General features: G+C 38.0%; 1 protein-coding gene across 1 annotated transcript in view; it reads left to right on the forward strand.

Moving 5' to 3' along the window:
* The first annotated feature begins 8,852 nt into the window (after window positions 1–8,852).
* The window catches only part of cdh17 (cadherin 17, LI cadherin (liver-intestine)), a 96,269-nt gene continuing 78,512 nt past the window's right edge, over window positions 8,853–26,609 (forward strand). Inside the window, exons 1-4 of the mRNA XM_043688147.1 lie at window positions 8,853–8,958; window positions 9,340–9,499; window positions 10,791–10,950; window positions 12,935–13,004. Coding sequence (XP_043544082.1) covers window positions 12,948–13,004 — 57 coding nt within the window. The 5' untranslated portion in view covers window positions 8,853–8,958; window positions 9,340–9,499; window positions 10,791–10,950; window positions 12,935–12,947. The remainder of the gene's footprint in view (window positions 8,959–9,339; window positions 9,500–10,790; window positions 10,951–12,934; window positions 13,005–26,609) is intronic.

The raw sequence follows: 26,609 nt of genomic DNA on the forward strand, positions 1-26,609 counted from the left end.
ACAAAGTCTTTTCCCTGGGGTGGGGGAGTCCAGAACTAGAGGGCATAGGTTTAGGGTGAGAGGGGAAAGATATAAAAGAGACCTAAGAGGCAACATTTTCACACAGAGAGTGGTACGTGTATGGAATGAGCTGCCAGAGGATGTAGTGGAGGCCGGTACAATTGCAACATTTAAGAGGCAATTGGATGGGTATATGAATAGGAAGGGTTTGGAGAGATATGGGCCGGGTGCTAGCAGGTGGGACTAGTTTGGGTTGGGATATCTGGTCGGCATTGACGAGTTGAACCGAAGGGTCTGTTTCCATGTTGTACATCTCTATGACTCTACTTTTCCTTTTTTATTCATATTTTTGTATCTAAGATTTGTACCTAGGTAACTTGTAATTAGGCTGGTGCCATAAGAGGTGACATTGTAAACTTTTCACTGTACTCCTGTTCCTCTGTACTTGAGTACACATTACAATAAAGGATATTCGATTCTAGAATAACGCCTGTGCAACTGTGCTGTCAGGCTGCTGTATGGATGCACAACTGCATAGTTTAGCAAGAATATTAATCCCAAGACATTTTATTAAGGTGTCATAATTAAAATTTGACATGAGTCCACATTAGGAGACAATGGGATGATGACAATAGTTGTGCTTTAAGCAATGTCTTAAAGTTAGATAGATAGACAGACAGAGGTGTTAAGGAAGAGAATTTCTGTGTTTAAGGCACATGTAGTGGAATCCATGACTGGCATGAGTGGAGTGATTAAAAGCAGACTTGCATAAATGGCAGAATTCATTGAATCACAGAATTGGAGGAGTGCAGCTGAGATCTTAAAGGATTGTTAGATATTATAAAGGCTGAGGGCAGTTGGACTCTGCAGGAATTAAAAAAAAGGAAGAATTATAAAATCAAACTGTGTCAGGCCAGGAGCCAAAGTAGATCAGTGAGCACAGGAATGATAGGTGATTGGTGGAAGATAAGAGGAGTTCAAGTTTATGGCAAGTGGAAAGTGGCAAGCCAGCTAATATATCATTATATGGTCACGTTTATATTTTACAAAGTCATGGAAGAAGGTCACAATAAGTAATTCCACAGTGGGGCTACTCAATGAACAATAAAATATCCCATGTCAGACAATGGTTGGAAGACTTGAACAGTTCAGGGTGCTACAGTTTAGAAAGAAGACTTCAAAGGGATTTCACTACAGATTTACCAGGATTTACCAAGTGTTAAGTTTCAAGGGGAATTTACATAAATTAGCATTGTAATTCACAGAATTTTGAAAGTTGACATATGATTAAAGGTATGATAGGTTTGAAGAATATTTTCAGGATATCACACATAGAAAATTTGCCAGATTGGGAAAAGTGATTCTGGTTTGTTGAGGAGTCTAGGGATAAGGGCATGGTCAAATAATTAGGACCATAAATTTTCAGAATGAACTTAGGAAATGCTTTTTCATGCGAAGTTTGATGCATGTTTTGGATAAACGTTCCACAAATGATAATTTATGCTCCATCAATTGACATCAGTGTAGCATTTGACCAAGTGTAACATCAAGGAACCCTAGGAAAATGTGAATCAATGGGAATTGGGAGGGAAAACTCTCTGTTGCATGAGGTAGTAGTTCTTAAGGGGTCAATGTGCATGTTAAATAGCATCATCCATTCTACTGAAGTCGCACACAGACTCTTGAAGGAAGTAAGAAGGTCTCAAAGTTCCCGATGTTTATGTATGACTGGCAAGTAGTAATGGAAATGTGTTGCTGGAAAAGCGCAGCAGGTCAGGCAGCATCTAGGGAACAGGAGGACCAACTTTCCTCATTCCTGAAGAAGGGCTAATGCCCGAAACGTCGATTCTCCTGTTCCCTAGATGCTGCCTGACCTGCTGCGCTTTTCCAGCAACACATTTCCATCTCTGATCTCCAGCATCTGCAGACCTCACTTTCTCCTGGCAAGTAGTAATGCTTGTTGCGTCAATGCATTAGTACTTTTCTGAAACATTTTTATCCAGTTTGTCCTGTATGCTATTAAAGCCCAAGGCAAAGCAAAAACAAACAGCCCTTACCCACTGCCCCACATTGGTAGGAGTTGCAAATATCACAACGTACAAGAGCGATAATTTGTGAAAATGCCACTTTGTTGCAGTAGTGTGAATCTGACCCTCAATATGAGAAGAAATTCAAGAGAGCCAGAAGAAAAAAACTTGCAAGCAGGTGAGTTTACCAGTTTAAAAGCATTAAAGCCTTATGAAAACAAGCAATCAGCAGCTGAAACATGATGGCCGATAGAGAGAGCAACTATAATAACCTGGCAGTGGCAAAAAGGCAACTCAGCACCTCAAAGGGAAACCTTCCTTCAGAAACTGGTCAGAAATGCTAGGGCAAACATGTGGTAAAAAAAAAGACTTAGTGGTTTGATGCCAGCAAACTACCTCAAATGACTTTTATCAAGTAGAACATGTTAAAGGATTTGACAAATATCCTAAGAATTTAGGAGTAGTTATCTTGGTTGGGATCATACCTGATCAAAAGGAAAATAGTTGTTATTGTTGGTGGGTAATTATCATAGTCACAGGACATCTTTGCTGGAGTTCCTCAGGGTAGATGTTTTCTAATCAACCTGTCATTACACTACTCTAGACACTACCTGTACACCACAAGAGACCTTCTAATTGCTCAGGGTAGTGTCATTGACCCCTCCATCTTTAGTTATTTCATCAATGACTTTCCCTCCATCATAAAATCAGAAGTGGGATATTCACCAATTATTGCACATGTTCAACACCATTCGCAATTCCTCAGGTACTGAAGAACCAGATGCATCAAAATCTGGACAACGTCCAGGCTTGTTCTGATAAGTGACATGGACCACTTGCACCACACATGTGTCACTGTTAATGACCATCTCGAACAAGAAACAATTAAACCATCTCTCCTTGACATTCAATTGCATTACATTTACATTTTCCAATCTCTTGTCATTTAAGAAATACTCTGCATATCTGTTTCTCTCACCAAAGTGAAAAACCCCACATCTTCCACATTAGACTCCATCTGCCATGGTCTTGCTTACTCACTAACCCATCCAAATCCTCCTGAAATTGCTTTATATCTTCCTCACAACACACATTCCTACGAAGCTTTGTATCAGCCAGATATTTGAGAATATTACATTTGATCATCACCTTTAAATTAATGATCTACAGTGTGTATAGCTGGGGCCCAACTGTTGATCCTTGTGGTATCCCACTAGTCACAGTCTGCCAACATGAGAATGACCCATTTATTTCTATTCTCTGTTTTCTGTGTGGTAGTCAATCATTCATCTATGCATATTGCCTTCTGCATCATGTGCTTTAATTTTATTAATCAGCCTCTTGATGGAGTTTTGATCAAAAAACTTTTGAAAATCAAAGCATACTATGCTCATCGGATCTCCTTTATCCATTTTATTAGAAAAATCTTCAAAAAAACTCCAACATGTTTATCAAATATGATTTTCCATTTGCAAATCCATGCTGGCTATGCTCAGTTAGATCATTATTACTATATGTCTATTCATTCCATCCTTTACAGTCGATCATAGCATTTATTCTACTACTAATGTAAGGCTAACAATTCTGTTGTTCCCAGTTTTCTCTTCTGTTCTCTTTTAAAATAGCAGAATAATTATGTTACATTCCAATCCTGAGGAATCATTCCAGAATCTGTAGAACTTTGGATGATAATCATCAATAATAATATATTTCTGTAGCCACTGGTACAGGGAAATTAGAGAAAACACACAACACCAGTAAAACAACAAACACAGAATAAATATTTAACTTCAGAAGCAATCATCCCAAAACCCATAAATAGAGCTGCATCAAGACATTATTTTAACATTCTACATCACACTGCAGCACCCAAGAATGACAAACAGCACAAGAAAAATATCTTGCAACATTTTCAGAAAAATGGGTACCCAAATAAACACAATCCACCGATTCCTCAGAAACAAACCCAAACAAGCAGACACAATGCAACCAAAAACTATAGTCACATTACCTTACATCAAAAACATATCAGAAATGACTTCCAGACTACTCAGACCCCTTGGCATCATAGTAGCCACATACCTACCAACACAACGACTAATGAACCTAAAGGATCTATTAGATACCACCAGCAAAACTAATGTCATTTACAAAATACCATGCAAGAACTGTTAAAAAAAACGCTACATTGGACAATCAAGCAGGCAACTTGCCATCAGGATACATCGACACCAACAAGCCACCAAAAAGAAATGAGCCACCATCACTAGTTTCCATAGATACAGACAAAGAAGGACACCACTTTGACTGGGACAACACACACATCCTAGGACAGGTGAAACAAAGATACAGATGAGAATACTCAGAGGCATGGCATTCCAACCAGAGCTCCATTAATAATCACATCAACTTAGACTCCATCTACCTTCCCTTGAAAAAATGAACCAGAAATGACATCATGCACATTAAGAAACCAAGATCTATAAATAGAGAGTGGGGACATACCACCAGCGCTTCACTGGAGACTCTCACTGATGAAGTTACCTAGTCAAGGTAACGAAATGTCTGCAAACAAACCTTCCAGCTCAGTGAGCTAACTTACTTACTTAGTAGCAATGTAAATTTACTCATGTTTTTATCATATATATGCAGGAGATGTCTCTAAATCAAGCTCAGGGACACTTTCATTTCCGGCTCAAAAAAACATGATTACATATTTTTGTGTCAAGATGTTTTCATGAAGCTTTGGTATAAATTATGTACCATGTCAATTATTTACTTGTCAGCTCCCAATTTTGTTTTTCATGTTTCCACCAGACCCTCTGTTTCCCTGTTCCCACACAGTGCTAATCTGATTTCACAGTCTATCTTCCACATTCTGTATACCTATACATAGCTAACCTATGGTCTAGGGTCATGTAGCATGACCATCTTGCCCAACACAGATAACAACTGCTCCTTCAGTAACTGCTGATTATTCCCTTTCTATGTTTCTGGGGTTGAATTGCCTATGTCGCACTATCTATTTCCTCAGATGAATTTTAAGCACTACTCCTTGCTCTCTTAGCCTACTCACGTCCAAGCTTATTCTCTACTGTGTTCTGTTTTTTTACAGTATTCCATTCTTTTCCATATGGTTTTCCCCTTTTACTCTCTCCTGTCCTCCTTACCCTTTTCCAGCCACCACTTTCAACACTCTGGGATGTAGACTAGATCCTAGGGATTTAACTTTCAGTTCTATTAATTTCTCCAGTACAATCTTGATCTTTTTGCTAATTTCCTTCAACTATTTAATCTTGCAGGACACTTGGATTTCTAGGTCTGAGAGGTTTCTGGTATCTTCTTCAGTGAAAACAGGCGCAAAGTAATTATTTAACTTCTCTGCACAATTCTCTACTTCCCATTACACATTCACCTGATACTGCCTGTGACAGATTCACACTTGTCTTAGCAAAGTCATTCATTTTAATATATCTATAAAAGCTTTTTACAACCGGCTTTTGAGTCTTTTGCAAGATTGTTTTAATATTCCATTCTCCCTTTTCTTATCAGTTTCCTGGTCTTCCTTTGCCGTGTTCTAAAAACCTCCTAATCAAATAGAATTACTGCTATTGCAGCCACTTTGACAGGCCTCAATAGGTGAAGGCGAAATAGAGAAATAAAATACAGTGGTGACCCTGGAATGCGAACGCCCTATTGTTCGAACAAATCGGAATCCTAACAATTATTTCGAGAAAATTTTGCGCTAAAATCCGAACACATTTTCAGAATCTGAACATCACGTACTGTTCAGGTCGCACATTGTTTGTTCAGTTTATCCCTGGAAGTAGTCGTGAAAGCATCTCTCGTGTGTCCATCACTAGTTTACCTCATGATTTGTGCTGCTTTTTTAAATTATCACCGTTGTGCATTTGCCATTGCAACCAAGAATAGCAGTGGAGCAAATAAGTGCATTCACCATTAGCACTCCTCACTAAGGTAAATGAAGTTATTTTCATGTTAGTACATTTATTTCTTGCTTTTATTAAAAGTGTCTTGAAAATGTTTTTTTTTGGGTCCAGAAATGGATTAATTCACTTTCCATTATTTCTTATGGGGAAAATAGTTTCGGAATCCAAACTTTTCGCAATCCGAACAGCCTCCTGGAACGAACTAAATTTGGATTCCGAGGCGCCACTGTAATTATAAAGGATTGGTGAGGTAAGGAGAAAATGGTTCTGTTCTGCTGAAAGCAAAACCAGCATGACTCAAACAAGACATGGCTGGGAAGGGAGTTGATGGGAGCTTGTAATAAAAAATTGTTCATGACCAGTAGCACTTTGTTTGTTTCTCCACAGATGCTGCCTGTTCTGCTGAGTTTCTCCAGCATTTCCTCTTTTCATTTCAGATTTCTAGCATCTGCAGAATTTTTACTTTGATGTGATGAGTGGAGTCTCATTGTTTTACAACTTACATCAATGATTGGATAACAGAAGTGAAGGCATGGAGTGAAATTCACGTGCAATATAAAGATAGCTAGTAAGGTATGTTGTGAAGTCATCAGAAATGGATTGGTTGAGAGGGTGGGCAAACATCTGGCAGAGTGATTATAACGTAGAAAATGTGAAGTTCTTCACAATGCCTGGAAGAATAAAAGCATGGGCGTCACTTAAATGAAGAACAATGGTGGAATTCCATGGTGCATAGGGACCTACATGTCACAAAGGTTAGAATGCAGATACATGCATGTAATCACAGCATTGTTGTGGTGCAGAAGTAGGCCATTCAGCCCATTGTGCCTGTATTGATTCTATTCCCCAGTGACAATCTACAACCTTTTCTTCATATCCCTGCACATCACTTCTACCCAAATAATCATCCAATGTTCTCTTGAATGCCTCAATTGAATCTGCCTCAAGGTTATAGATTCCCCTGACTTTGCCTGTAATGGACCTAATTTTGATTTAGCTAGTTGTTTCTTTTTTATACATCTAAAGAAACTTTTACAGTCCATTTTTATGTTCTTTGCTAGATTACTGCAATCAAGAAGATTGATGATATTATTCTTTATTATGAAAGAAATTGAGGATGTTATGCTTCAGCTATGTATTACACTTGCCAACAACACATCTTGAATGCTGTGTACATTTTAGTCTCCTCTTTTTTAAAAGAAAGATGTAAATGTATTGGAAGTGTTTCAGAGGAGGTTCATTACATTGATATCTGGAATGTTAATAGATTGGACAGACTGGGCTTGTTTCCACAAGAGTTTAGAAGATTGAGTGTTGATTTGATTTAAATGTATGATATTCTGAATGATTTTAGCAAGGTGAACAGGAAAAGGAGAACTAGGAGACATTATCTTTTGCTCTGAGAGTTGTTCAGCTTTGGAACTCTGCCTCAGAAGGTCAGGGAGGTGGGGTCAATTAGTATTTTTAAGGGAGTGTTGGATAGATTCTTATTAGATAAGGGAATCAAAGGTTATTGGGAGTAGATGTAAAATGAAATTTTAAACATAAACAGATCAGTCATAATTATATTGAATGGTAGAGCAGGTTTGAAGAGTCAAATGTCCTATCTTTGATTCAATTTGATAGGTTCATATGTTCAAATCCCACTACAACAGGTGGTGACATTTGAATTCAATGAATAAATCTGGAAGATAAAACAAGTTTCAGTAAAGGTGACTATCGATTAGTGTAAACAAATATCTGGTTCACTAATGTCTTTTAGAGAAGCAAGTGCCATCATCTTTACCCAGTTGGGCCCACTCACAGATCAACACCAACAGCAATGTTTAATGCCTAACCACCCTCTGAAATGGTCCACAACGTTACTCAGCTCAAGGCATTTAAGATTGGGCAACAAGAGTGGGTCTTACCAGTGCAGCTCACATCACACAAAAGAATAAAGACATTAAAAAATCGTAGAAATATAGCATACCACATGTTTTGACATTTATGCTCAAAGTGGACTGATCACAAAGCTTCACTATCTTGAGGTCACTTACAGAATACGAACTGGACAACAACTGATCAAAGATTCTCTTCACGCAGTAACCTGATGAAAAAGCCATGTTCCAGTCTTCAATTTGACATCATAAAGTATAATAACTAATTAAGATAGATTAAAATTTTCATTCCTTTTCCACTCAGTCCCACTCCTAGAGATACTTTCAGCTCAATAATGTTCCATTAAGCTCGAGCAGCACGTTTTCTTCAACAGAACTTTTGTTACTTCCTATCTAACTCAGACACCCAATAACTACCCATCAGGTAGGCCCATGATGATGACTCAGGTGCCTGCCCAACGTATTTTGGTTTTGCAGATCCCAGGATTTCAGACTAAGAAGGGACATTGACAGTTGGAATGGAGGCATCTCATTGCTACTGAAGCTGCCCACTCTAACCAAGACTACTGCTGACATTGAATGCGATGATTTTCATTAACAGTCGATAGGTAGGATATTATGTTTTAAAAAGATTAAAGCAAGTTAAATTATTTTTCTAAAAATGAAATGGGAAGATTTTCCACTGAAAAGAAAATAAACTGGCTTATTTGAAAAAGAAACAGGCTTGCTCATCTTGGGAGTAAATGGGCAATGCAAATTGTGCAACAGTGTAGAGTTGGAAATTGTTAAGCAGTACAGAAATTCAAATGATTATAGCAAAGGGGCGTGTCTTGATAGTTTTACTGTGGGGTTTGACAAAACTGTAGACTGCTGTTTCTGCACCTTTGTACATCACCGAAACCAGTTGAAGGAGGGATCTTTCCACTTTATTTGTTAAAGTACACCAATTGTACTTTATCAGGTATGGACTGAGCAAATCATTAGCTGCAATAAAGTGACGGTTAAAGTTTGCCAACGCCTATTTTGAATCAGGTTTTATTTTGTTACGTTTAGTCTCTAAACCACAGGAAATAGAGCAAAAGTGAACAATCTGATTGACAGGTAACTGAATATTTAGTTTATAAGTTGCAGCTGCTGTTTGTGTGTAGCTTGAAGATTTAAGATTTAAAGTAAGGCAGCAATCAAACTTACAGAGAAGCACAACCTTTTAGCAAGGTGAAGACTTTTCAAAAGGGCGTAGTTCTTGGTTAATGTTATGCAATTGACAATTGGTGGCAAGCTTAGACTACAACCTAACATATGTAGAAAAGTTTCTGTTTTGGATTTAAGCAACATGTCTTAAAATAACTTTATTTAATAGTGTGGAAACATACTGCAAAATGTAATCATTTCACCAATTTGTCTCAGTGAAATCTTCAATAATCTGTGTATGAAGAAAATCAGCTCAATACAGTCTTGTGACCAATTTGTATTTTTGTTCAGGTGCTGATTGAAGTTTTCTTTATCCAATTGATGATTGAGGGGCTGTTTTGAAAGAAAAAGAATTGTTAACCAGCTCTTGTTAATGTAAAAATGGTGACTGTCTCAGGTTGTTATTGAGACCCACCCGATTAATACAGTCTGTTACAATCAGGTCCAACAGGTTTGTAGAAACTTGTTTGCTATGCTTCTGTATGGATTCTTATAAAACATGCATTTATAAATGATGACAGCTTCTACTGCCCTTATATATCAAGAACCATTCTTTATTATCATAGTAAATGTACCTCATATGTAAAATTTGAATTTTTAGAAAGGTTGCTATGCTTTTTAGGTGTTTAAAAAAAACAAATAAGCCTGGTTATTTTTCTGTATGGTATTGTATGACAAAAATAAACAGGTTACTATCTCCTGTAAAATAGCAGATGGAAGAGATTGTACAAACATTGAACACAAAGCTAATCTGTGTTTGGACAATATCGCAGCATAATTTCCAAGCTACAGATTATTTGAAATTTTATAGTTTCTGTGCTTTTAATCGCTGTTTTTAAATGCCTTTCAAAAAAGCCCAGAGTTTAAATATTAAGCAGATTTTCAGGAATTTGTTAGTTCCATTTGCGTGTAAAACATTGCCAACAAAAATGGGATTGATTTCATGAAAAAGAAATAAAGTATGGCTTAACATCTAGTAATGATTAACTTCAGCCATGCATAGGCCTCTGAAATAGACAGTGCAGGTGGAGGTGACATAATCTTTGTTTTTTGATTGAGTGCAGAGCTGCTACAGTCAGAGAGTTCTTGATTTTGGTACATTGTCAGGAAAAGATAATAAAAAAGTGAAGAGACTTTTATTTGAAAGAATCCAAATTATTCTTCTCTATAAAAGCAAATCATTCCATAAATTCTAGCCATTTCATAAGTCAATTTGCAAAGAGAGAAAAGTAAGCTTCCTCCCATCGCAGATTTAAATATGGAGCTTCAATCCCACCCAAAGAAACCAACATGAGGCTGTCCTCATTATATAACACTGCATAGTAATTTAAGGAGCAGTATTCATAATGATTGAGAAGTAAGGTCTCCAAACTGTCATTGCTATTGGGAATTCATGTGCATCAAGATGTCTAAAGAAAAGAAGGAAAACTAATTGTAGAAATTAAAAGATGAAAATAAAACAGGTTTTCTATTATTTATTTTCCAAAATCTAATCTTAACAAAATATATACTCATTTGTTATGCTTTAACTCAGATAATGTAGAAACATTCAAATGTGACATTACTTTTGTTTGCATGTGTATAATTTTATATATACCTCACTGCTACCATGTTTATGCAGATCTAATTGAAAAATTAAGGCGTTGGGCAATAATCCTATATTTGTCTGATTTGTATACACAGGAATCTGTTATTGTCATTTAGTTAGGTTTAATTGAAGAGGCAAATTCTACTTTTGTTAGGAGGCCCTGCCAGTAGATCCTGCTTACCTATGGCATGACTACCAGTGCTGTGTCCTGTTGCATGATGGTATCTTGCATAGTTCTGCGGAATCCATACCACAAAAGTGAATTCTGGCTGACTGCTTTCCTTGCTTGTGATGAAATAGCTAGGAGTTACAAGGCAAGTACTTTAATAATGTCTTAGCAAACAGAAGTGAAAGCAGGGCAAGCAATTTACAGAGAGTGATGGTTCCTTGAGATAGGGTTTCAACTTTTAACACAATGCTAGTTGTTTACTATATCTGATACCAATGTTAAACATAATATATTTGTGTGTTAATTTACTGTTTTCAATAGTAAATCAAACATTGTGGATAAAATATAAATGAAATTGTGGAGTTGATGGGAATGTGAGGCCTGAAGATATATTGGTCTATATGTTCAGTGAACAACTATTTGTAGTAGCTAACTTGCACACTAACTCCCAAACATGGCAGAAGTGAAATATGTGCACAAATTTACTGGAACTTATAAGGTTCTGAGGGGACCTGATAGGGTAGAAACCCAGATGGATATTTCCCCTTGTGAGAAGACTAGAACTCGAAACACAGTTGAGGAGATCTGCCTTATAAGAGAAAGAATCAATGACGATAACTTTTCTTCTATTAAATAATTGTTGGTCTATAGAACGTTTTTTTCCATGGAGAGCAGTGGATGCTGGCCATTAAATTTTCTCAAGACAGAGTTGGATAGATTTTTGATAGAAGCAAAGGGTTATGATAGAGAGACAGCACAGTGCTGTTGCGGACACAGCCAAATAAGCCATGGTCTTATTGAATGACAGACCATGCTCGAAGGACCGAGTAGCCGAGTTCTGCTCCTAAGTCAATGTTGCACAATCCACCACATTGGGAAAGGACAAAGAAACGACATGCTTTATCCATACCTTCAAGCAAACTTCTTGCCTTTTGCACATATTGAGGTCTTGTCTCTAGAGTCAGTTTACCATGAAGCAACCAGTGGTTGGAGCTCGCATCACTGGCCGGGGATCAATCCATTCAAATCACCTGTCAGTCAAGAAAGATCGAGCTGATTGTAGAGCCTTTCTCAATTGCAGGTCTATTGAATCCTCAATCAACTTCAGAAAGTGCCCCTGTCATTTTACAGATCCCCATTTCCAGTCTAAATTTGATCAGGGCCTGAATTCCAGCCTGAAACCTTAGACCAATTCACCTGAATTCCATCAGCTGTAGCCTGATATTGTCTTACTGTTTTCCTCTAAGATTGCTTTAATTCTAACATAAAGGCCTGAACCTCAAATAATTATGGGCCTAAAGCTTCACCATTCAGACATCAGGAATACTCTTTGTCTCAAGCATGTGCCCAAAAGTTGGAACAGCCAAATTTCAGGACCTTGACTCTTTCCACTCTTGCTTATGTCTCTATACTTATACTTCACCTGCATAACTGATTTATTAGTCCACATTGCCATCTGTTGAACCCAAATGCCAGTCTTATTTTATAAGATATGATCTAATTCTAATTTATTTCTACAATTGCTTCAGATGTATGTTTGCGCCCATGCCCATCTCTACTTTAAGTGGCAGAGTCTTTGGCCTCATGACATCATCACGCTTCACATCTCTTCTTAAATGTTTCGACTTGTATCTCTGTCCATCTTCAAAAGCCTTTCATTATCTCTAACCTTTCCTCTTGTAACATTGTTTATGCCCAAAGCACCTTCAATACATGTTTGTTCACCTCTCAGTTGTAAGGCATTTTGTATACATGAGGAGTTATATTTAAGTTCTATATTGCTTAATATGATTTGTAGTTTAATAATAGGTTAGACATGCTTTCTTTAGCGCCTGGCTGGTAATCTGGCAGGATAATTATATACTCTTTGCAGAACATTCTTGATTTCCTTTCCATTTATTTCAGTGGAATGACAATCAGGTTAATTTTATAAAGAGGCTGTTATCTGTCCTATCAGATGGAAATGGAAACCTTCCCCAATATTTTTTCAAGCAGTGAAATACTAGCCAAAAAATCCTACATGTGTTATATAAAGTGATTTAAATTTTCCTGATGGAATATGGAAAGTTCTTTTACCACGCAATTGTTGCAATTAACAATTTTGTTATTAATTTGTGTCCATGTTACAGATACTCAGACATCATGAAGGCATCCAAATACCAAAACAATGATAAACTGTTGTTGCTTATTCTCGCAGTGGTAAGTTTTCATGCTGTGTCAGTTTTATTTTATAATTTATATTATTAATGAACAATTAATGATGTCTTTATGTGAGTTGAATTGTACAGCTGATTGGCAGAATGATTTTCATTGAGTGTAAGTGAAGTTAAGTATGAGTTGTTCTAATGTTCTCAGGATCTTATTAACAAAGTGAGATGGCCAGTGCCCTGTTTCTGATACTCTCATGAATGTTTCTTGCACAAATATTTACCAAATTATCTTTTGCCACACCTTCAATACTGGGAGACAGGAACAGATTGCTTAACTGGAATTTGAGTTTAGAGACAGATCTCTTTGTTCAGTTACAGGAAGGCGGCAACTGAGAAACAGTTTGCCTGAGGGAATAATTTAAAATTTCAGCAGTTTAACAATTGGCAGTAGAAATATCTTATAGGACCACCAGCTACAAGTTGACACTAATTCCGTTTTAAGACTGCTTACATCAGTTTTAATTGTGCTTAATGAAGCAAGGGCTAGTAGGCACTTTATTAAGCATTGAATTTATTGGAAGGATCTTATTGGAAGAAAATTATTGGAAACCTTGCTGCGCAGTTGAAGCTGGAAACTTACTTACATATGCCGTACAAAAAAAAACAAGTTTCAAAAGAGGTGACACCTCTCATAAATAATTTGACCTATACACCTATTACATTCAGAAATAGGTCTTTGCAAGGGGCTTTTTCACAAATTAATATTAATAATAAATTAAATAAAGATAAAACAATTAGTCAATGAATGAAACAGGAGGACAGATATTAATAGAACAATACAGTCTTGAACCTAACAAGGAACTGGTTATTTTGTATCTGATAATGTGTGATAAGACAAGATTAATTAAAGCCTTCATAGTAATGAATCCTCTAGGCAAGAGTGATCCTAGCTGAAAACTTTGCATTCTGTTTGGGAGTGAGAAATGCAAATGCCTTAAACTTAAATAAAATAAATTATAAGGGTATGAAGATAGAGTTTGTCAAAGAGTATTGGGAAAATAGTTTAAAAGGGAAGCTAACAGTGCAGCACATGGTAGACATTTAAGGAAACATTTCTAACTCTCAAAACCATATATTCCATTAAGGAAGGAAGACTCTACCTGAAGGAGAGACCATTGACCTAAATAGGTTAAGGGTGGTGTCAAATTGGAAGAAACAGTTATAAAAATTAATAGTAGCCCAGAAGATTGGGAAAGTTTAGAATCCAGCGAAGGATGTCTTAAAAAATAAATGAAGAGGGAGTGCTTGAATATGAGAGAAAATTATCAAGGAAAAGAAACAGTCAGTAAATTCTTCTCCAAGCTAAAAGGAATTGAGAATAGCTAAACATTCCTTAAAGTTCCTGAAACTGGGGACTTTATATTGGGAAATGAAGGAAAGGCTGAGAGTTTGAATAAGTACTTAGTATCTGCTTTCACAGAAGAAGTTATAAAAAACAGTCAGAAGTAGGAGAAAATTAGGAGGAAAAATGGATGAACTTCGAACAATCATTTGCACTAAAGAATAACATAATGGGCAAACTAATGGAAATTAAAGCTAACATGCCCCTGATGGCCTACACTGTAGGATCTTCAAATAAAAGATAGGGTACACATTAGCTGTAACCTTCCAACATTTCAGAGGTTCTGGGAAAGTCTCAATGTATTGAAAAGCAGCAAAATGTAAAGCTGCTGTTAAAAAGAAGGAAGAGACAAAATGTAAGCCAGTTAGTCTAAAGTCTGTCTTTGGGAAAATGCTCAATAACATTCTGAACAATTAGAAAATACAACCAGGCAATATCAACATTGTTTTGTGAAAGGAAAATAGTGTTTGACAAACTTATTAGACTCTTTGAGGATTTGACAAACAGGGAGGATAATGAGGAGGTAGACACAGAGAAAGGTGGGGAAACTCATCAGTCAGGCAGCAGCTGTGGATAGGGAAACAGAGTTAGTCTTTCAAGTTCGAAATGACTTCTTCAGAACTCAGAAAGAGGGTCATTTTCAGGATGGTAGACTGTGACAGTGTTGGGCACTCTATTATTAGTGATCCAATGATCTGGATAATGTGACCAATTGTGTTGTATCCATGTCTTCTGATAATTTGAAGCTCGACAAGAAAGCAAGTTATGAGAAGGATGCAAAGACCCTGCAGAGAAATAGACGTAATTTAATGAGTGTCCAGTAGTTTCCAGGTAAATGTGGGGACTTGGGTCTTGACTTCTCAGTTCGATTCGAAAACCCTGGGTCCCAACACGACACAACATCTGCATTGCTGGTGGGATACAGTTTTAAAAGGCAAATGCTCTAATTGAGCTGGCAGTAAGCTTGGTGCCAGTTAGCGGTACTGAGCATTATGGGGTAGGGGGAGTGGGTGCAACAGAAAGGCTGATGTCAGCCTTGATAGGGCCGATGTTGCTGCTTTGCAGAAGAGAAAAGGCAGCACCTTCAAAGTGTAGCAACTTCACCGTATGCGAGAGCGGCCAAATGACTAATTGTGAGGTTTGGCATTCAATATGGAACAAAATCCTCTGGTTCTAAACTTTTTCAACATAAACAATGTATTCACAAATTGAAAATTGCCTTCTCATCCTTCCTGTCTCATGAACAATCTCCTCATGGAACTTAACCTGAGGATGAGCAGATTCCAATGTCCCAACTCTTGGCCTTCAGTTTGAATTGTATTGCATTGTATTGTGTTGTATTGCTAATGTTGGGACATAGGCATGACATCTGGGCATATTATTTGCAAAGTGCATCCAATCCTCTTTTTGCCCCCACAAACATTTGAAAATCTTAAGAGGACCTAGGTAGCTCCCCCTGCCCGCACAAAGGGAAGCTATTAAATTAATGCCTTAGTCTGCCATTAGTTTATTATTTGATTTCAAATGGCAGGACAAACTGTAATGGCTTCCTCACTCAGTCTGGAGTTAAAATTGTAATCAAAACCCCCTGACATCATTGTACCCTGATCGTCATATGAAAAGAGAAATGTGTATTGCTTCAGGTATATGCTTTAGTCACCCACTCAGAAGGTGAAAACTGGTTATAATTGAAGCTCACAGGATCTGGAGGGGGTTGGGGGGGTTGTAATGGTGGTAGAGGGGCATTGGTGGGTAAGTCACCTGATTAAGTTGAAATCACCACCCTCCCAATTCCTGTTGTTGATTGGAAATTTCTCCTCAAAACTCAATATTTTCACTGTTAAACATTTTGATTTCCCTACATTAGTCCTCATTGTTTCATTCCTCAAACATAATGCCAGAATTAAGTCAAACTGTATTATTGTTCCTTCTTACTCAGTATCCAAACTTTTCAAAAATTTGAAACTTCTTCCTTGAGGACTGGTAGTCCAAACCTTTATTGCAGTTATATTTCCATTTATGGTCAATAGGTATTTTATCAAATACTGGATTTATTAACAGGTGGAAAATCTATTAGAATGTTTGCTAAAGGTTTGTCAACTGCCCACCTAATTTGACTCATCTCTCTGTTATTGTCCTATAATTAATTGGCATTCTCTCTGACTTAGTTTCCATATCTTTACAACCTGTTTAGAATTTTTTTTGTTTTAAGCAGTACATTGAGTTTCCCTCTCAGTGCCATCCTGAATTTTGTCCCTAACCCTTACCTTTCCATTGGATGATTGTTCAGCATGCTTCAACTCCCACATTCTTCAAATAACTTGATAAAGATCTGCATTTATGTATTACTTTTCACATATCAGAACACTTCAAAGTACTCTAGAGGTAATGAGTACCTCTGTGATGCAATAGTTAGGTGAATATAGCTCAAAATCACACAAAACCAGGTCCAACAGGTTTAATTGGAAGCACACTAGTTTTCGGAACGCTGCTCCTTCACCAGGTGATTGATGAATTACCTGATGAAGGAGCGATGCTCCGAAAGCTAGTGTGCTTCCAATTAAACCTGTTGGACTATAACCTGGTGTTGTGTGATTTTTAACTTTGTACACCCCAGTCCAACACCGGCATCTCCAGATCATGAATATAGTTGTGTGTGCATTGCTTCTATACATTGCAGTTTAACTCATTTTCTTCATTGCATTTTTAATTTCTCAATATTCTTGAACATTCACACCCATGCTCACCTTCACATCTTAGCTTCAAGCCCTAAGTGTGAGATGGAGTTACTGTTTTGAGATCAATTGGTATTCTAAACTCTCCTGACACTGCCTGAAATGGATTCCCCATTTGTCTTAGCCAACATTTCCTTTCTGCGCACATGCTAAAGTTTTAAAAATCTGTTTTAATGTTGTTTTGTTAAATTTCATTGCTATCCTATTCTCACTTCCCTTTTCTTTTCCAAGGATGTCCTTTGCTGTATTTAAAAATACTTCCTAATCCTCAGATTTATTACTATTTCTGACCACTTAATTTTTAAATATTATGCAAATCTTAACTTCCTTTGTCAGTTACTGTTAACTGATCTTTTTGAATGTTTGTACCTCAAAGGAATGTACAGTTGCTGTAAGCCATGTAATTATTTAAAGACTGCTAATTGCCTATACACAAATCATGCCTTTTAATGAATTCTCCCAATTCAGCTCAGTCAATTGTGCCTCATGCCTTCAGAATTTCCCTTCATCAAATTTTACATCCTTGCTTCAGAGTGAACTACGTCTCTTTTATACATAATGTAAAATTCTATCACATTGTGTCATTCAACTCTAAAGGTTCTTTTACAATACTTGCATTTTTCCAGAACTTAATAATAGTCTAAAATATCCTGCCTTCCAGTCAGTTCCTCAACGTGCTCCTCTGGAAGACCAAACAAAACATATTCCAGAAACTTATCCTCCACAACTTTACTTCTCATTTGTTTTATCCAGTCCATATGTAGATTGAAGTCACCATGATTATTGTGTTGCCCATGTTTTTTTAATATTCATTCATGGGAAGAGAGCATCGCTGGCTAGGCCATCATTTAATGCCCATCCAGAGGGCCAATGAGAGTCAACAACATTGCTTATGGGTCTGGAGTCACATGTAATCCAGGCAGGGTAAGGATGACAGTTTCCTTCAAGGGACATTAGTTAAGCCGATGATTTTTTTTTCTAGCAAATGACATCAGTTTTATAGTCATCCCTGATTCTTATTTCACTATTTTTAGTGGATTCAAAATCAGGTCCCTAGAATATTGCCCAGGTCTCTGGATTAATAGTTCAGCAATAATGCCACTAGGTCATCCCCTCAATCTGTTACCAATCATACAAGTTCTTATACCATATTTCTCTCTGTGATCATGACAGAAATTTTCAAATTAGCAATTGCAGGTGTGACCTGAACTTCATACTAATATCCACTCTATATTGTGGTAGTGGCATCAAAAACTTCATTTTTACTTTGCTTAAAGTGATGTGCAAATGAATCAAAGGTAATGTAAGAAAAAATGCTTTCCCTCAGTGAGTAGTTAAGGGGTGAAATGCACTGCCTGGAAAGGTGGTGGAGGCAGGTTTAATTGAGGCATTCAAGAGGGCATTGGATGATTATTTGGATACAATTGATGTGCAAAGATATGGGGAAAAGGAAGGAGATTGGCAATAGAACTGGTGCAGACAAGATGAGCCAAATGGCCTCTTTTGCACTGTCGCAATTCTGTGAAGGATTGTTATGTCCTTCTTTTTCAGAAGTACAGTACTGGGGCATAAGGCCTTAATTTCCTAATGGACAGCAAATTATAAATTAATGAAAGCAGAAACAAAAAAGACAGATAGGATATTCATTAGAGTGGATTAATATGCCATACACAATGCCAGTCCTTGTAAAACGTTCAAGTAGGAAATACAGAAAATGCTTGAAATACTCAGCAGATCTGGCAACATCTGTGGAAAGAGAAACAGTTAACATTTGAGTTAAATATGATTCTTCGGTTGAGCGCTCAGCCAAATCTTGATTAAGGAGCGGTTGAGTGAGTACCTTCTTGTTGAAGTGGTTCCAACCTCAGTTTCATAGCAACCAACTCCATCTTTCTCCTTGGCAACAATCTGGGGTTAAGCCTCATTGCTTGTAACCTTGGTGTCACATGTGATTTGGAGGTGAGCTTCTGACCTTATATCCGTGCCTATTTCCACCTCTGTAACATTGCCCAACCTCCTGTTGTCCCAGTTCATCTGCAGCTGAAACCCTCATACCTGAAGACTATTCCAATGCACTTCTACTTGCTTGCCACATTCTACCCTATGGGAACTTGAGATCATTCAAAATTCAGCTCTCTCTCTTTCTTAACTCACTCAATTCATTCCCCTACTGCCCCAATACCAGTAGGAGCAAAATACTGCAGGTGCTGGAATCTGTATTGAAAACAACAAATGTTGGAGATCACAGCAGGTCAGACACCATCCCTGAGAGAGAGCAAGCTAATATTTCGAGTCTAAATAGAGTCGTAGAGTCACAGAATTGTACAGCATGGAAACAGACCCTTCTGTCTAACTGGCTCATGCCAATCAGATATCCTAAATTAATCTAGTCCCATTTGCCAGCACTTGGCCCATATCCCTCTAAACCCTTCCTATTCATATCCCCATCCAGGTGCCTTTTAAATGCTCTAATTATACCAGCTTCCACAACTTCCTTTGGTAACTCATTTTACACGTGCATCACCCTCTGCATGAAAAAAATACCCTTATATCCCTTTTAAATCTTTCTTCTCTCACTTTAAACCTATGCCCTCTCGTTTTGGACTCCCAAACCCTGGGGAAAAGACCTTGGCTATTCAATCTATCCATGCCACTCATGATTTTATAAACCTCTATAAGGTCACCACTCAGTCTCCGACGCTCCAGGAAAAATAGATCCAGTGTATTCAACCTGTCCCTACAGCTCAAATCTTCCAACTTCAGCAACTTCCTTGTAAATCTTTTCTGAATCCTTTCAAGTTTCACACCATCCTTCCTATAACAGGGAGACCAGAATTGCACACAGTATTCCAAAACTGGCCTAACAAATATCCTGTACAGTCACAACATGACCTCCCAACTCCTATACTCAGTGCTCTGACCAATAAAGGCAAGCTTACCAAATGCCTTCTGCGCTATACTGTCTACTTGCGTCTCTACTTTCAAGGAACTATGAACTTGCACACCAAGGTCTCTTTGTTCAGTAACACTCCACCTTGCTATTAAGTGTATAAGTCCTGCCCTGTTTTGCTTTTCCAATATGCAGCACCTCACATTTATCTAAATTAAACTCCTTGGCCTATTGGGCCATCTGGTCAAGATCTGGTCATATTCTGAGGTAACCTCCAATTTTGATGTCTTCTGCAAACTTACTAACTATACCTCCTATGTTCACATCTAAATCATTTAGATAACAAGGTCCCAGCACCGATCCTTGTGACACACTGCTGGTCACAGGTCTCCAGTCTGAAAAACCACCCTCCACTATCACCCTTTGTCTTCTACCTTCATGTTAGTTTTGTGTTCAAAAGGCTAATTCTGCCTGTATTCAGTGAGATCTAATCTTGCTAACCAACCTCCCACAGAGAACCTTGTAGAATGCCTTACTGAAGTCAATAGAGATCACATACACTGCTCTGGTCTCATCAATCTCGTCATTATTTCTTCAAAAAACTGAATCAAGTTAGTGATTTCCCATGCACAAAGTCATGTAAACTGTCCATAATCAGTCCTTGCCTTTCCAAAAACATGTAAATCCTCTCCCTCAGGATTCCCTCTAACAACTTGCCCACCACTGATGTCAGGCTGACTGACTTCCCTGGATTTTCTTAAATTGTGGCACCACTTTAGCCAACCTCCAGTCTTCCTGCACCTCACCTGTGGCTATTGATGATACAAATATCTCAGCAAGAGGCCCAGGATCACTTCCTTCCCACAGAGTTCTAGGGTACACCAGGTGACTCTTCATCAAAGTTGAAGTGCAGTGTGGACTCAAAACATTAGCTTACTCTCTCTCCATGGATGTTGTTTGACCCGCTGTGTTCTCCAGCATTTCTTGTTTTCAGCTTTATACCAGTTCCTTGTAAATGAATTGACACCACCATTGACATCTTGGAGTTTCATGCTCCAGGCAACGCCTTATGTTGCACAACTGACACATTAAGCAGCATGAAGAATCATTGATCAGTGTTATTTAAAATGGTTTTTTAAAGGTATTTATTGCTCATTGATTTATTTCTCCACTGTTGGTGCAATCCTATAACAGGTGATCTCCATCGTATTTTACTTGCTCATTGTATGTAGTAAACAAACTAAAATTAACATAGACTAAACATTATTAAACACAACTAATACACTAAAGACAAGATAAAATGTACTTCTCCAATGACTAACTTAACTGAAACATGTTCAGTTTATGCTCCCTTTGAAGATTAAGTTCCAAATGTCTGCCAGCTTTTCAGTAGGCCCCATTCTCCTTGCCACGCCGGGGTGAGTTTCCCAATGCTCTCTGAAAGTCTAATTGGCCTCCTCTGCCATATCACATCTGTGATTTTGTCTGAAGTAAGGAGGCCAAATTGTACATTGTACACTAGATGAGGTCTCAACAAAGCCTAGTCCAGTTGCAATAAGACTTGCCTAGGTTTGTATTTCATTCAGCTTATACAAACAGGCAAGTTTCCATTTGGCTTCCTAATTACTTGCTGTATTGTGTGCAAACATTTTGTGACACGTGTACAAAGACTCTCAAGTTGTTCTGTACTGCAGCATCCTGCAACCTCTTTCCATTTAAATTATGATGAGCATTTTACTCTTCCTCACAAACTGACCAACCTCACATCTTCCCACATAATACCCCATCTGTTAATTTTTTGCCTTGCCCCTCAACAAATCAATATCCCTTTTCAGACTCTTCAGCCTCAATGTTTGCCAGAACTCACTGAAACATCAGAAAATATAAAGAGTCTAAGCCCTGCCTTTGCATCCAGAATTTCTAATTTCCACTAAGGCGAGATTGTCAGATGGGCTTATTTTGGGCTTGCCCCATTCCTCGAGACAGCTAGCTAATTAAGTGACCATCTGTCTCCACTGAAATTGGATTTTGGAGTCCCAAGTGTTTGGAACACAGTGTGGAAGCTAGACCAGAGAAGAGAAGAGGTTTACCCTCAGTTTATTTCTTTTGAGTATCCAGGATACCCTTTTGGAGAGTTGAGGTTTGCCTAAAAATAATTCCCCTGAATAACTTACAGGGATTAGAATTAGGAAGAGGGATTATTTGATAGGATGACCATCAGATATACTCTGGGAGAGGGGCAGGGGAGTGAAACAGAGCTCCTTTGGGTGATTTTTAGGTCTCCTTTGAGACTGTTAGCTGTGGAGAAGATTATACATAAAGCAAGCATACATTGCTTGGTACTATTTAACATTACAAAGGGTACAACAGGTGTCGACATGTTAAGAAGTATCATGAGTGTCTACAAATGTAAAGACTTGTCAAGAATTGTCTACATAGTGTTAACAAGTGTCAATCTGTCAAGAGGTGTCAGGGCCTTCCAAAATGTTGTAAAAACTACATATACTTCATTGGAGCCCGGAAAATGAAAGCTTCAATAATTTGCTGTGATGCAGAGAATGTACTTTTTTTTAACCAACTCAAAGGAAAAAATGGAAGTGTGTGGTTACATAAAGTCATGTAACTTTTGGAGAAGCTAGATTTTATTCTCCTATCAGACTAGAGGGCACCTCGTTCCTTTGGGTTAAAAACTACCTAGTAACCATTGTTATCATTAAGTTGTGGAAAGTAAATTGCACTCAGATTTCCAAAAAGCCTACAAGCCAAGACAAGTCTCCCTCTCTCTCTGTAAGTGGGAAAACAAAGCACTAAAAGACTTTCAAAGTTCATAATTAAAGAAAAATCTAATTCCAATTGACCTGCTACCAAATTGAAGACTTCCTCTGTTAACAATAATCTGCTGTCATGAAAAACCAAAAGAGCTATGAGGAGGGTGCTCATGCCACCCTTGTGATTTAAACTCTTGGTCCACAGAATCTGCATATCCTTTTTGAATATATTTTCTATCTATGGTATCTGCAGAACTACTTGCCATGTCCATTCTGTTCTTGAATTAATTTCTTCTGACTCTGCACATCCAACTTGGAAATAAAAATCAGGCCTTTGTATCTTCTTCACAACTTACCTCCCCGCTTGGATTTGTATGACCATCAAAATTGGCTGCAATGTAGTTGCTTCCTTCACCTAAGTCATTAAGATAGCTTAAAATAGTTGTGGCCCCACAATTGACCCCTACGACACACCATTACTTACAGGTAGGCAATCTGAAAATGATGCATTTATCTGGACTTACTATTTCCTGCTGGTTGGGCAATACTCTATTCTTACTCCTGTAACAACACCACTACCATAACCTCCTGTATAGAAACCTTTTATGTGGCACTTAGCAAATAACATTTGGAAAATCAAATAGACTACACCCACTGGTTTCCTTTGATTCTATGCTGTTTGTTCTATCCTTATCAAGCTTGATTTTTCCTTCACAAAACTACGTTCACGCTGTCTGATTGTACTATGATTTTCTAAATGTCCTGCTCTATCTCATTAACAATATTCTAGCATTTTCTCAGTGGCAAAGATATTATTTTAACTGTTCTGTATTTTCCTGATTTCTGTCTCCATCCTTTCTTTATTAGTGGTGTTACATCTGCACTTTTTAAATCCACTGAAATCTTTCCAGAATCTCAGGAATTTCAGAAGTTTTCAACGAATGCATCCATTACCTTAGCAATCAGTGCCACTAAGACCCTAGAATTCAAGCAATTGGATCCAGGGGACTTGCTAACATTTAAGACCATTAGACATAGGAGTAGAAAGTAGGCCATTCAGCCAATCAAGTCTGCTCTGCCATTCAATCATGGCTGATAGGCTTTTCATCCCCCATTTTCCCGCTTTCTCCCTGTAACCTTTGATCCCCTTGGCAATCAAAAACTTATCTTCTCTGTTTTAAATATACTCAATGACTAGGCCTCCAGTCTTCTGTGGTGATGAATTACACAGATTCACCAGTCTCTGCCTAAAGATGTTTCTCCTCATGTTTGTTCTAAAAGATATTCCCTTTATTCTAAGGCTGTGCCCTCATGTTCTCATCTCTCCTGCCAATGGAAACATCTTCCTTATGTCCACGCTGCCCAGGCTGTTAAATATTCTGAAAGCTTCAATAAGATCCCTCCTCATCCTTCAAAACTCCATTGAATATAGTCCCAGATTCCTCATATAAGACTTTAATTCCTGGGATCATTCTCGTGAATCTCCTCTGGAGCTGCTCCAGTGTCCATACATTTTCCCTGAGGTATGGGGCTCAAAATTGCTCTCAATACTAGTTACAACTGCATTCTGCAAGAAAGGGTAGTGGTACAAGGAGGGAGAAAAGTACCAAGGGCTTGCTAACATCACCCGCAGCTATTAAATCAGGAGAGATTGTAGGATGGGATTAAGTAGGAAGTGGGGAAGTTTACATAAAAGGAGATTGTCATATTAAATGGTTTCAGCTCTGCCATTAGCAACTCATTCACCACTGGATGTTCCAGTAATGGATAGCATCTCCAGGATCTTCACAGGGTTTTGGATATATAATTGTACATATCCTTTTGCTGCCTCCATATGTGCATCATTTTGTCCTGCAACAAGGAGGAAAGTTTGTCAGTTGAGGTTGTGAAATCCCTTTTTGAATAATGTGGCTGCCATGTTTGAATAGCTGTGAGCATGAAACCCTGTGAGATATGTGTGTGAGAGGTTTGCAGCTGCTCTAAGTGCATAGGAATGCATTGGAGTCCGTGAATGTTGGGTGCGAATTGTGATCAGTAGAGATTGTTAGTATGTTGGGTTGTGCTGAAATATGAAATGGCTGATGCTGGCTGAGCACTTGATAGGATATGACATATGAAGATCCATTTAATGGCCTTGTCCACTCATTTGAGCCCATTTCGCTTTTTGCAGTGCTACATCCAAGTCTTTGGAGCTTGGTTGTTGACAGTTAGCTCCACAACTGTCTGCTCTCACTTGCTGCCTTTCAATAATGTGTTTGAAGGGCTCCCTGTCTCTCTGTGCACCTCCATTAGAGGGGCAGAAAGTCTTGGAGCTCCTTTGTTCTTCTTTTGTTCCTTCATTCTCACATTCCCACATTCCATTCACTTAATCTGAACTATCACCATCTTTTCTCCACTAGCATTCTACACCCCACCACTGCCACATGCCCGCCCCCACCTCTGCGCACCAACTGTTGAATAAATGCTGCCCCCTCCACACTTCATTTCGGCTCTGATGAAGAGTCATCTTGACTCGAAACATTAGCTTGCTCTCACACGGGTGGAATTAAAGTTTCATATCACAGTTCCAGGCTGAACTTGATTGGCTGACTATCCCCTTTCTGTACAGTTATTCAAAGACAAGGTGTTTTCATAAAGCCCGAGCCAATACCAGCTACAACAGATTGATAAGCCAGTTTTTCTATTATTATTTGTGAGATCTTCAGGAAAAGGGGTCGACCCTATTATCTTTTAATTAAGAAAGCTACCTCTAAGTGAGGTCTGAAACTGGGCTCAGTGAAACCAATTGTAATTTTCCCTGAAACTTGTCATTTGTGGGAATTGTGCACCAGCTTGTCATTTTCAAGCTCAGACATGTTTATTTCATAATTATTGGAAATGTCTCATAGAATATTCATAGCAAGAAATATTGCTTGAAGGAGTTATATGCATTACACGATTCTACAAGCACAGACTTTATTGCTTAGTTGTGAAGAAGTCTCTAAACTTAATTCACACTGGATATAACAACATGTTTATTGTTATGACATACACCTTGAATGTTAACAATAGATGAGTAGCAGCTTTCTGCCATCATATTTAGCTTTACTGACCTTGTGAGATCATTTAACTTCTTCAAAGGATTTTCAGTGATAGTAATTATCCACGTACTGCCTTCATAATTTTCAACTGATTATTATTGAAATATTAAGGAGACCTCCAGTTCTTAGGTCAGCTCCAAACTTCCCATCTAACGCCTTGGTAATAACAATTAACGATGGCTACTTATTCGGCATTCAATCATGGGTAGGTCGCAATTTCCCCCAATGATTTCTAATTAAGACATTAAACTGAGATCCTGTTTGCCCTCTCAGGTAGGTGTAAATATTTGAGGAAACTACGCAAAGTTGAGCAGGAAAGTTACTTTTTGAGTTTTGATGAATATTTATCCATCAAACACAAGCATGAAAAGAAATTACCTGGTTGTTTATCTCATTATTGTTTTTGAGAGCTTGCTCTGTACATACATTCTGCTGTGTTTTCCTAGTTGCAATTATGATTACAATCCAGATGGATTTAATTGACTGAGTTTTCTCACAGTTAAAAATTTGAGAAAGCTTTGAAACTATATGCATTCTAAATTGACGGGCACAAAGTCTACTTTATTCAAAGGTTATACAAAGCTGTACGCTTGAGAACCATTTACATAAATGATTTGGATGCGAGCATAAGAGGTACAGTTAGTAAGTTTGCAGATGACACTAAAATTGGAGGTGTAGTGGACAGCGAAGAGGGCTACCTCAGATTATAACTGGATCTGGACCAGATGGGCCAATGGGCTGAGAAGTGGCAGATGGAGTTTAATTCAGATAAATGCGAG

Source organism: Chiloscyllium plagiosum, chromosome 4 (assembly GCF_004010195.1).
Source record: "Chiloscyllium plagiosum isolate BGI_BamShark_2017 chromosome 4, ASM401019v2, whole genome shotgun sequence".
In the NCBI taxonomy this organism is placed as follows: domain Eukaryota; kingdom Metazoa; phylum Chordata; class Chondrichthyes; order Orectolobiformes; family Hemiscylliidae; genus Chiloscyllium; species Chiloscyllium plagiosum.